Source organism: Erpetoichthys calabaricus, chromosome 10 (assembly GCF_900747795.2).
Source record: "Erpetoichthys calabaricus chromosome 10, fErpCal1.3, whole genome shotgun sequence".
NCBI classification, from domain to species: Eukaryota; Metazoa; Chordata; class Cladistia; order Polypteriformes; family Polypteridae; genus Erpetoichthys; species Erpetoichthys calabaricus.
This window is the reverse complement of record NC_041403.2, coordinates 74,837,485-74,850,394: the sequence shown is the minus strand read 5'-3', so window position 1 is coordinate 74,850,394 and position 12,910 is coordinate 74,837,485. Positions and strand designations below refer to the sequence as shown.

The 12,910-nt window shown below is 34.4% G+C and overlaps 1 protein-coding gene across 1 annotated transcript in view; it reads right to left on the bottom strand.

The window, feature by feature from the left end:
* rpap2 (RNA polymerase II associated protein 2) overlaps positions 1-12,910 on the bottom strand; it is a 157,745-nt gene that overhangs the window by 103,791 nt on the left and 41,044 nt on the right. The window contains exon 8 of the mRNA XM_028811438.2: positions 8,260-9,184. Coding sequence (XP_028667271.1) covers positions 8,260-9,184 — 925 coding nt within the window. The remainder of the gene's footprint in view (positions 1-8,259; positions 9,185-12,910) is intronic.

Below are 12,910 nucleotides of genomic sequence, written 5' to 3'. Positions count from 1 at the left end.
TTGGATGATCCAGAAGAGGATTGGGAGAATGTCATATGGTCAGATGAAGCCAAAATAGAACTTTTTGGTAAAAACTCTACTCATCGTGAGTTGCATCCAAAGAACACCACACCTACTGTAAAGCATTGGGGTGGAAACATCATGCTTTGGGGCTGTTTTTCTGCAAAGGGACCAGGACGACTGATCTGTGTAAAGGAAAGAATGAATGGGGCCATGTATCGTCAGATTTTGAGTGAAAACCTCCTTCCATCAGCAAGGGCATTGAAGATGAAACGTGGCTGGGTCTTTCAGCATGACAATGATCCCAAACACACTGCCCGGGTAACGAAGGAGTGGCTTCGTAAGAAGCATTTCAAGGTCCTGGAGTGGCCTAGCCAGTCTCCAGATCTCAATCCCATAGAAAATCTTTGGAGGGAGTTGAAAATCCGTGTTGCCCAGCGACAGCCCCAAAACATCACTGCTCTAGAGGAGATCTGCATGATGGAATGGGCCAAAATACCAGCAACAGTGTGTGAAAACCTTGTGAAGACTTACAGAAAACGTTTGACCTCTGTCCTTGCCAACAAATGGTATATAACAAAGTATTGAGATGAACTTTTGTTTTTGACCAAATACTTTTTTTCCACCATAATTTGCAAATAAATTCTTCAAAAATCAGACAATGTGATTTTCTGGATTTTTTTTTTCTCATTTTGTCTCTCATAGTTGAGGTATACCTATGATGAAAATTACAGGCCTCTCTCCTCTTTTTAAGTGGGAGAACTTGCACAATTGGTGGCTGACTAAATACTTTTTTGCCCGACTGTATATAGGTTAGGGGACACGCACACGCACACGCACACACACGCACACGCACACGCATTCACTGTTGCAGGTATGAGATAGATAAAGCAAGGAGGCATGTTTCAAAAGACGTGGCTATTTGATTTGTCTGCACTGGTGATAAAATGAGCTGCTCTACTTGTTAATACCAAAATAAAACATCATATCGCTCATGTACAACAGCACAACAAAGACTGTTTACAGGAGTTTGGTAATAATAATCAGTGACAAATATAAAAAATGAAGGAGATATTTATAATTAAAGCACCAGAATTTTGTGACATTTGAAATTTGAATCAATTTAACTCACCCATTTAAACATTATTAATTAGTAATTTTTTTTAAACCAGCTAATGATGCAAATATAGAGAATGAACAAATGTTACAAAACCTAACAGAGTGATTGACAGACAAGCCAAATTTTAAAAGCATGTTGTTACAAAAACAGCTTTAAAGAAGTTGTTTGAAACCACTAATTCAACAGTACAAATGTAACATTTGAATTTTCAATTTTAGCATTAATTTTAAGCAGTAGTTTTCAGTTACTGTACAGAAAATAAATTTACTTACATTCACATGTTAAGATAAGCCAAGTAGTCCATGATGATAACATTTTTTACAAATCTAACTCACTAAATTCCACAAAGTTTATAACATCTCCTAACTTCTTGTTACATTGAGAGAATCCCAATATTTATCATATATTATATTCAAGCCTTGTGTTTTTATATTTATGAATGCCCATACTAGTGTATTAGTGTACTTAAATGATAACTACTCAATGGATATACCAATATTTTAAAGCTACTGTTACTTTTAGTATTTATATATTTTATATTCTATTACAGAAAAGGTACTACTGTATATTGTTTGCTTGAATGAAGCAATAAAGTAAATTGAATTACTGTTTTTGCCATGGTATTATACAGGTATCAAGTATAAGATCTGGACTCTGACTTGGCCAATCCAGGACATTAGCATTGATTTATTTAAGCAATTCCCATTTAGCTTTGTCATTATTCTTTGGGTCATTTTCTTGCTAGAAAGCAAAACCTTATACCGCACCTTATGAGAAGGTTATCTCCAGGATTTTGTTTATTTTGCTAGATTAATTTTACCATCTACCCTCACAAGCATTTCAGGGCCAACTGCACAGAAGCAGTCCTACAGCATGATATTCTGCCATAGGATGTTTCACAGTGGGTATGGTGCATTTTTGATTACGTGCATTTGGCTTATGCCAAACATTGCATTCAGTCTGATGGGCAATCTTAACCACTGTAGCTTGTAAACCCATCCGAGTCATCATAGGTCACTAGTTTTCTTACATGATCACTAAGTTTTTGATAGCCTGCTCTAAGCAGATTTACAGCTATGCCATACTTGTGCCATTTCTTAACTAAACTCCATATTCAGTGACTTAAATATTTTCTGGTGTCTATCCTGTGATTTGTGCTTTTAAATCACCATTTCACAGAGTAGCTTGAGGTGTTCTTTTGTCTTCATTGTGTAAGTAATGCCACGATACAGACTCACCACTCTCTCACTAGTAAGGCCTTCTTTATACTATTATGATTATTTTCTGTATTGTATTTATTATTAAATTAGATCACTTTGCAGAGTTATGCCTCAAGAAAAGATATTCCGGTACTAATTTAGTACCAAAGGTCTGAAAATGTAATGGCACCAGGTTTTTTCACAGTATTGCTAGAGAAAGTCAGTACTGCACTCATGTGTGACTACAAGTAGATGGTTTATTTTGGAAGGCACAACAATACATAAGAAAAATGTGAGTAAATACTACATATAAAAGAGTCTTGCATTGGTAAAACATGTCGAAGAGGAAAAAAAGCAGAGGTCATGTCTAGAAATGCATTTTTATTTGTGCAAGAGAATTTTAGTGTGCAAGTGCAGGAATCAATCTTGAAATTATATATATATATATATATATATATATATATATATATATATATATATATATATATATATATATATATATAAAAACAAACAAACAAAAAAAAAAAACACACATGCTTGCATTATTGCCACTTTTACCCTGAAATCAGTTTAGAAACAGATTTGTGCGTACTTTCAAAGCAAAATAATGTCACTGATAACATGAGGTGTAATCGTTTAACTTGTATTATTAAAGATAACTAGGTCAATCACTTTTAATAGTGTCCTACACAGTCCTGATAAATGAATGGAGGCTTGGCATTCATTCTCTGATTTTAATGAGCACTTCTACAAATGTTCATCAGATTAAGCATCTGTCCAGTTCTCATGCAGTTCAATGTCATAGATCGAGGAATGGGACCTCACATGCATCCAGAGTTACAAGTACAGGACTGTGGGAGGACTGCTAGCACAAACAACAGTTGTGGCAATTGAACATTGATGCCAGACTCAAAACAAAGTGGCCATTTGGCTTGTCTACACCAGTGATGGCACAGGTTGCTCCTTTTGTTAATACCAAAAAAAATGTACTTAGTACAATCGTTCAAATAATATGGGATACCTCCCTATTAATCTCTGAGATAACAGAGATGTGTAATTGCCGAAACACACAGCAGGAAAACATAAAAAGGCTTACTTCATTGTTAAATATGAATCTGCAAGCACTGCATTTGTGTCATTCTTTTGGCTTTTCATGGCAAAATACTGTACATTACTATAACCCATAACTGAAACCACACGTCATATATATGAATGGTATATTGAAGAATGTAACGCTGCCTCACAATTATATATTTATTGAGTACTGCTTAATGACAGCCAAAGTTTCTAATTCTTGATTTGTATACAGGCAATGACAAAATGTGATCACTTACATAAAAAACCTTGAAAACATCAAAACAAAGGCTGTTTAACAGAAGTTCTAAAACTAAGGATTCATGTAAAACTGACAAGTTTAATTTCACATAAGAAGCTTTAAAGTTTGGGAAAAAAAAGTAGTGATAGATTTGGAAAACTAAAGCACCACAACATTTTGACATTTGAAATTTGAATTTCACTCAGACATTAAATATTACTCCAGTAATATTTTTGAATCAGCCAATGATGAATGGGATTTCTTTTTTAGGCATTGTACTGTATAGTATTGAATATCATAAAATTTCACTGGTATTATAGAGCACTAGCAGAGATCTCTTTTCACTTGCGACATTAAAGAGCCTTTTCTGTTGATCAGTATTAAAAAAGCAAGGTTAAATTAACTGTGATTCAATGCTGTATGTACATCAATAAAATCTGAAAACTTCCAAGGGGATGAATACTTTTTATAGACACTGTTTATATTAAGTACTGCTAAGATCTGGGTTCATTTCAGTTTTTTTACAACATTTAAATTAATCCTCTTGGGTTCTTTTTATAGTTGTCAATAGTGAATAATAGTGAATAGTGAAACCAAATAATCAGATTGTAATTCAGACCTATGAATGTAATACTCCATTCTTCACCCTGTTAAGTAAGCGAACCAGCCACCGTGGTGCAACATCAAAGGCTTGCACAAACCGTATCATAAACATATGCAAGCACACACACACACACACACACACACACACACACACATATATATACAGTGGTGTGAAAAACTATTTGCCCCCTTCCTGATTTCTTATTCTTTTGCATGTTTGTCACACAAAATGTTTCTGATCATCAAACACATTTAACCATTAGTCAAATATAACACAAGTAAACACAAAATGCAGTTTGTAAATGGTGGTTTTTATTATTTAGGGAGAAAAAAAAATCCAAACCTACATGGCCCTGTGTGAAAAAGTAATTGCCCCCTGAACCTAATAACTGGTTGTGCCACCCTTAGCAGCAATAACTGCAATCAAGTGTTTGCGATAACTTGCAATAAGTCTTTTACAGCGCTCTGGAGGAATTTTGGCCCACTCATCTTTGCAAAATTGTTGTAATTCAGCTTTATTTGAGGGTTTTCTAGCATGAACCACCTTTTTAAGGTCATGCCATAGCATCTCAATTGGATTCAGGTCAGGACTTTGACTAGGCCACTCCAAAGTCTTCATTTTGTTTTTCTTCAGCCATTCAGAGGTGGATTTGCTGGTGTGTTTTGGGTCATTGTCCTGTTGCAGCACCCAAGATCGCTTCAGCTTGAGTTGACGAACAGTTGGCCGGACATTCTCCTTCAGGATTTTTTGGTAGACAGTAGAATTCATGGTTCCATCTATCACAGCAAGCCTTCCAGGTCCTGAAGCAGCAAAACAACCCCAGACCATCACACTACCACCACCATATTTTACTGTTGGTATGATGTTCTTTTTCTGAAATGCTGTGTTCCTTTTACGCCAGATGTAACGGGACATTTGCCTTCCAAAAAGTTCAACTTTTGTCTCATCAGTCCACAAGGTATTTTCCCAAAAGTCTTGGCAATCATTGAGATGTTTCTTAGCAAAATTGAGACGAGCCCTAATGTTCTTTTTGCTTAACAGTGGTTTGCGTCTTGGAAATCTGCCATGCAGGCCGTTTTTGCCCAGTCTCTTTCTTATGGTGGAGTCGTGAACACTGACCTTAATTGAGGCAAGTGAGGCCTGCAGTTCTTTAGATGTTGTCCTGGGGTCTTTTGTGAACTCTCGGATGAGTCGTCTCTGCGCTCTTGGGGTAATTTTGGTCGGCCGGCCACTCCTGGGAAGGTTCATCACTGTTCCATGTTTTTGCCATTTGTTGATAATGGCTCTCACTGTGGTTCGCTGGAGTCCCAAAGCTTTAGAAATGGCTTTATAACCTTTACCAGACTGATAGATCTCAATTACTTCTGTTCTCATTTGTTCCTGAATTTCTTTGGATCTTGGCATGATGTCTAGCTTTTGAGGTGCTTTTGGTCTACTTCTCTGTATCAGGCAGCTCCTATTTAAGTGATTTCTTGATTGAAACAGGTGTGGCAGTAATCAGGCCTGGGGGTGGCTACGGAAATTGAACTCAGGTGTGATACACCACAGTTAGGTTATTTTTTAACAAGGGGGCAACTACTTTTTCACACAGGGCCATGTAGGTTTGGATTTTTTTTTCTCCCTAAATAATAAAAACCACCATTTACAAACTGCATTTTGTGTTTACTTGTGTTATATTTGACTAATGGTTAAATGTGTTTGATGATCAGAAACATTTTGTGTGACAAACATGCAAAAGAATAAGAAATCAGGAAGGGGGCAAATAGTTTTTCACACCACTGTATATATAATGACTTTATAAAGATAAGGCAGACATTATTTTCAGACCTATGAATATGTATTATATATATGTATATATTTGTAATGACAGGAAAAAAACTTCTTACTAAACATCAAAACCGATGCTAAATGGGGCAAAAAAATTTAGTGGAGAATAAACAAAATGCAAGTCATCTTTATTAACACTGAGTAAGGGAAATGGTTTTGAGTAAGTGGCCCCCATATATACAGCTCTTGAACAAATAAGCAGTGTCACTGTTGATAACATTCATAGGCAATGACCATGATTATATTTTAATGAAAAAGCATTTTAGACTTAAAACGGTAAATTCTATTATATAGTAATTCTGAGGTGGTTTTCTCAATACAACTAATTAAAAATCCTTTTTTTTTTAAAATAATGATGCAGTTGAGTGGTGAAATAATTATTTCTGATATTGAGAAGTAGGATAACAGTCAAATTACTATCACTGAAAATTCAGAAGAACAAACTGCTGTGTGCATTGATAAGTGAAAAAAATAATGAACTGAAATTCACCACAAGTGTGCGTATATGCCTCATATTCCCCACATGCTTACAACTATGAAGAGGTTTCTGATGGCAATAAGCATCAAGAATAAGTAGTAATCTGTATTATAAACCAATGAATGCTCTAAAGTGCAAAATGAAAAGAACAATAAATACACTTACAGTTAAAATATTATTTTAACAAAAAATGAACCAGAAAATAATAAGTTAATGGTGGATCAGTTTACTATTAAAGATTACAGGGGTTATGTAAAATACTTTAACAATAATCTATAAAAGGGCACAAACATCACAAAAAAAAGCAGTACATCTTTTTTGTTGCAAATGTCTCTGGGTTCTAATGTTTTGATTTTTACTAATATTTCATTACTATGCTAAAGCTAAAATCATAAAATTATGAATAGATATTAATCATTACTAATTAGTATAAAATGAACTAAAAATGTTGGCTATATTCAAATAAAAGATTGTTTGAATATAGAAATTATATAAAAAGAAGGAAGCAAGAAGTTCACTGAAATAAAATAAAAATACAAAGAGATAAATGACTACTGCCGTTGGTCTGTTTCAGATCATTACAGGAGATGTTCACCATCAATATTCAATTTATCCAAGAGTCAAACAGCACCAGCTGTAATTAGGCATTCAGTACATTTACAATATACTGTATTATGAACTACAGTTTTCTCAAATGGACTGCATTAAAAAGAATACAAAACACTATTATTTATGCATGCCGGTATAAAAGTATAGATGGTGTACTGTAAATAAGGAACAAGCCAAATCACAAATGCACAAAATTTTAGCCTAGCTTTCATAACAGAAAACATAACAATGAAAGTAACCCCCCAGGCAGATGAATAGCAGAAGAAGGAATAAAGAGAATAATTAATGCCAAACAAGAGCAAGCTCAACACCAAAGTTTATACTAGCGTACTACTGCAAACAGAAAATGAAGCTTACTAATTTTACATCAACTAAAGCAACTACCACAAACTAAATGACTAAATAGAGCTTCCAAAGTTCTATGGCAATTAAATTAACTTTAAAAGGAACAATTTGATTTTGTTGGTTTTTATAAGGATCTGGTGGACAATAACCAATTTTGTCCTCAATTAACTGATTGGCTTTGCTGAACTACAGGGTTAGTCAGCATTATGTTAACATTTGAATGGCAGAAACAATTTATTCACAAAACATACTTCATATGTGCAAGATAATTTACAGGAATATCTCAACCTGTACGCCATCATGTTCAACACATGTATCATATGTGTCACATAAATTGTCCACAAAAATTATATATTATATAAGTATATACATAGCCGTACCGTATTAGTGTTAACATAATTTTGACTCACCCTGTATTGCCAATCTTGTACATATTTCAGTATCCTTGAATAATTATTTCACATTAAATATTTTCTTCATCTACTTTCTAAATGGAGGAGTTTTTCTGATTTTGTATAAACAAGATGCATCATTATTTATCGTAATGTTCTGCTAATGTTTTCACAGTAATGAAACATTGAAATAAAAAAAAACTTATTTAAAATGGAAAAACAAAAATCTAAGTACTATATTATATAACTTAGACAAGCAAAAGCAAAATGTGACAATTTTCATATGCACTAATTCATCACAAATTATTACTTGTACTGTTACCTAAAACTGCCTAGGTAAAATAGCCTTTCCAGTTTGGGATGCACTTACCGAAATTTGTCTTTCCTGGATTTCCTCTGGCAGGACAAAGTCTCCTTGATAAAAGTCACCAACTCTAAAAGCAAATAACTCTGTTTCCTTTTTGATAGTCTCATAGTCATGTAAAAGTGTGACATTTTTATTTGATTCTTTGGAAAGGCCAGTCTCTTGCAAGCCACTTTGTACTTCCAACTCACAGTCAACAAGACTAATATTATTAGTCTCTACAGCTAAGTCATCCTCATCAAGTTCTTCTTCAACTCCTGGAACAGCAACAGAATACTGACATTTTGGTTTATAGTCCACACCATAGATAAATTTAAGTGTCTCTGCAGTCTTCCATTCAGCTAGTGTTTCTTTAAGCTTCTTCAGTAAACATTTCTTTAGAATTAGAGGTTCTGTGTGTTTCTTTGTTTCAGCTCTTGTATATTTTTCAAGCAAACTTTTTAACCCATTTGCCCCTTTCTTACTTATACCTACTGAGTCAATATCTGAAGTGAGGACTATACTTAAATTTTCATCCTTAGCATTAACTGAAGAGCCATCTTTCTCAATCTCATCTTTCATAGAAGCTTGAGCAGAGACATCTGAAGTCTTATCACTACTTATGATGCATCTGCCGAATGCCTTTGTAAATTCTTCTAAAGAACTGCTCTCACTTTCACTTTTGACCTGTATGGAATTCTCACTGTTTTCTTCTTTAATGGTGGTCATTTGTCCTGATTTAGTACACAGAGCTTGCTTCTGTTCTGTTCTGTTTGTCGTAGCATTAGCCCCAGTTATAAAACTGGACACAAAGTCCTGTTCTGGTTCACTGTCATCACTTTCACTTTCTGTGGAGGCTGAAGGCATATCACTCTTCATTAAGTCAGGGAATTCAATTTCAGATTCCCTAATCCGATCAGCAGAAAGCTTTATTTCCTGCCCAGCAATGCCACTAAAAAAACAAAACAAATTTTTAAAAATTATCTACAGGTCTTATTTACACAATTTCTTTATAGTAATGCTTTTCAAAGATTACATTTTACACCTATGTTCAACAGAAAATTGTAGTGAAATACATTTGTTGAAATATAAACCCTTTTGTATTTGCATAATAAATGTGTTACTATAAATAAACAGCAACAAATATCATAATAATGAAAGAGGTTTACTACAAAAAAGCATTTATTTTAATTCTCCAGACAGTATTGCTATCATATTGAAAGGTACATGTGAAATAAAAAAAAGAGCAAAAATGTGTGTGACTGTTCTGTTGCTGAAAAGAAGTCAGTAGATCCCCTCACGCCCCACATATTTCCATGCAGTTTGATAAGAATAATAAAATATAAGATGAAGATTAGAATGATTACTTGATCTTCATGTTGATAAAATAATCATTTTTGTAACATGCTAGAAAAGTTCTTACTTCCATTTAAAGACTTAACTACTTTACTTCCAGATGCTTTTAATGGTGTTAATCTACAATGAAGTCAAAATGCAACAGAAAAGATGTAGGAATGATTACCATATAGTTCTTACTCTGTTAGCATCCAGTGAGTTTTAAAGCCCATTTCATCATCCTTGTCCCAATACACATTTATATTTAACTTACAAAACAAATTAATGTCTGTAACTGACAGAAAACACTGCAAATACAATATATAAGTTTTCAATTTTATAGTTCTAAGAATAAACTAGGACATCAATGGTAAACTTGATAGTTGTGAACTACATTCACTAGGGCTTTAAAAAAGGGTAAAAATCTGAATAATTAACCTCTATAAAATCGCCAAGTGTAAAAATTAATTAACAAATAACACTTTGTAAGAATATGAAGGGCTTGATGTTTTTTCTCCACACTCACAATACTACCAAGGACAAAGTTCTAACAAACAAGGACAGTCAAACAAAACAACATACAGTAATCCCTCCTCCATCGCGGGGGTTGCGTTCCAGAGCCACCCGCGAAATAAGAAAATCCGCGAAGTAGAAACCATATGTTTATATGGTTATTTTTATATTGTCACGCTTGGGTCACAGATTTGCGCAGAAACACAGGAGGTTGTAGAGAGACAGGAACGTTATTCAAACACTGCAAACAAACATTTGTCTCTTTTTCAAAAGTTTAAACTGTGCTCCATGACAAGACAGAGATGACAGTTCTGTCTCACAATTAAAAGAATGCAAACATACCTTCCTTTTCAAAGGAGTGCGCATCAGGAGCACTGAATGTCAGAAAGTGAGAGAAAACCAAACAAATCAATAGGGCTGTTTTGCTTTTAAGTATGCGAAGCACCGCCGGTACAAAGCTGTTGAAGGCGGCAGCTCACACCCCCTCCGTCAGGAGCAGGGAGAGAGAGAGAGAGAGAGACAGACACAGAGGAAAACAAACAGTGAAAAATCAATACGTGCCCTTTGAGCTTTTAAGTATGCGAAGCACAGTGCAGCATGTCGCTTCACGAAGCAGCTGCACACAGAAGGTAGCAACTCTTTCAGCATTTTTAGACGAGCGTCCGTATCGTCTAGGTGTGCGAACAGCCCCCCTGCTCACACCCCCTACGTCAGGATCAGAGAAAGTCAGCGCAAGAGAGACAGAGAGAAACAAAAGTAAGTTGGGTAGCTTCTCAGCCATCTGCCAATAGCGTCCCTTGTATGAAATCAACTGGGCAAACCAACTGAGGAAGCATGTACCAGAAATTAAAAGACCCATTGTCCTCAGAAATCTGCTTAGCAGCAAAAAATCTGCGATATATATTTAAATATGCTTACATATAAAATCCGCGATAGAGTGAAGCCGCGAAAGGCGAAGCGCGATACAGCGAGGGATCACTGTATTTCGCTTTTGAAATCTACTACCTGATGTCTATTAGATTTTTATTGTCTCTTACCACAAGTCATGTGTTTTCTCACATCTTTTTATAACCTAAGTGAACTTTGGCAGGGAGGGGCAGTTCTACCTTTGTTAAGTAACTTTAGTTTCAAGTAAATTCCCAGAAACCACTACATGCCTGTTGCATCATCAAAGACAAATTCTTTAAAGATGATGCACACTCACTTTGTAGAAAATAAATTCTTGGCACATGCTGTCAAACATACTTCCTAATAGTTTTATAACTTTCTCCCGATTTCCAATAGGTGGAGATGAACATATAAATATATGGTGCTTTTACTCACCTGAAAAACAGTTAAAAAATAAAAATCATATTGCTTAAAGAATACTTCTCTCAAATTACACATGAAACTGGAAATCTGTGCAAAATTCTGCTGCTTACTGAAAGCAACATTTGGACAACAAATATTCAAGCAGTTCATCATAAGAAACACATAATATAACAAGTTGTTACCATATAGCATTTAGCTTAGGTTCGCTGTAGTTTAACAGCTATATTAGTCTTTTCACTAAACATTTGAAATGAAATGTCAAAAATCACTTGTAATAAGAACGGCAAGAACAAATATTATGTAATAGCTATTGCTGATATATTTTTATTGTTCCTTTGTGTGCAACTTTCATCACAATGCAATAGAAATGTAAACTAAAAGCAGCTGCACAGTAAATCCCACAGTTCAAATACATTAACCTTCCTTTTTAAATAACAAATCTGTACATGTTCCTAGAGTCTCTTCTGTATAAGACATAATCCAATCTCTTTTCATTCAATTTATATGGAAACCTGATGATAGCTCAGATATAATATGACTCTGGCGGAAAAGCATAATAATACAATACAATAATAATTGTCTTTACAGTAAAACTCTTTGAAAAGTATACTTTCCAAACATTACACACCTTTTAAATAGCTTAGAACAATGAACACCAATACAACTTTTTGGTATGTTTCACATCTCATCCACAGTACACATGATTAGTAAAACCAAATTAAAATATCCAAAAATTGCACAAACGCCAACATTCCATTTTTAAATGCCTTCTACAGTCAAACTAAGATAATGTATAAACAATGCAAGGTTAAAAATACATTAGTAAACAGAATTATTCAACAAAAATGACTGACAGAAAATTGATTTTTATAAAGCAAAGTAATTTACTGTACAAGAAACTGGCAATGATATAGAATCGCATTTATGATTTAGAATGTTATTTGCACAAACACATGACATTGATTAGTGCATAACTTCTGCTTTCAAAAATAAATATTGCATATTTCTATGATGTTTGCAGAAAATCTAGATTGACTTCCTGATTTTTCTTAGAATAATCTATGGTTGGAGCTTAAAACTACAATCCTGTTTAAAACATTTTGTAAAAACCTAATATTCCCTACCACCAAAGTGGCTACCAGCAAACAATCAACACCTTGTTAACAATGTCATGACTTAGGGCTTTTTAGCACAAAAACTAGGGAGATACAGTATTACTGACAGTGCATTAAAATGAAATTAGAACTAAAATTACAATGTTTAGTCTCTGTAACAATCAATAGTAATAAACAATAACCAGTAAGCTGCTTGACTGTGCTTGACATCCTCTTAGATGTGCTTTATGTTTACATTTTTCTTATTGTTAAGAATTCTGGGTGTATGCATATAAAGCTGGAGCAAATATATTGTTCTGTGTGTCTGGGTTCACACACACAAGTTTGGCTTCATGTGTATACATTGAAAAGAAATTCTTACTTGCACGTCTATGTAAAAACTGACAATACAGCACTAGCAAAAG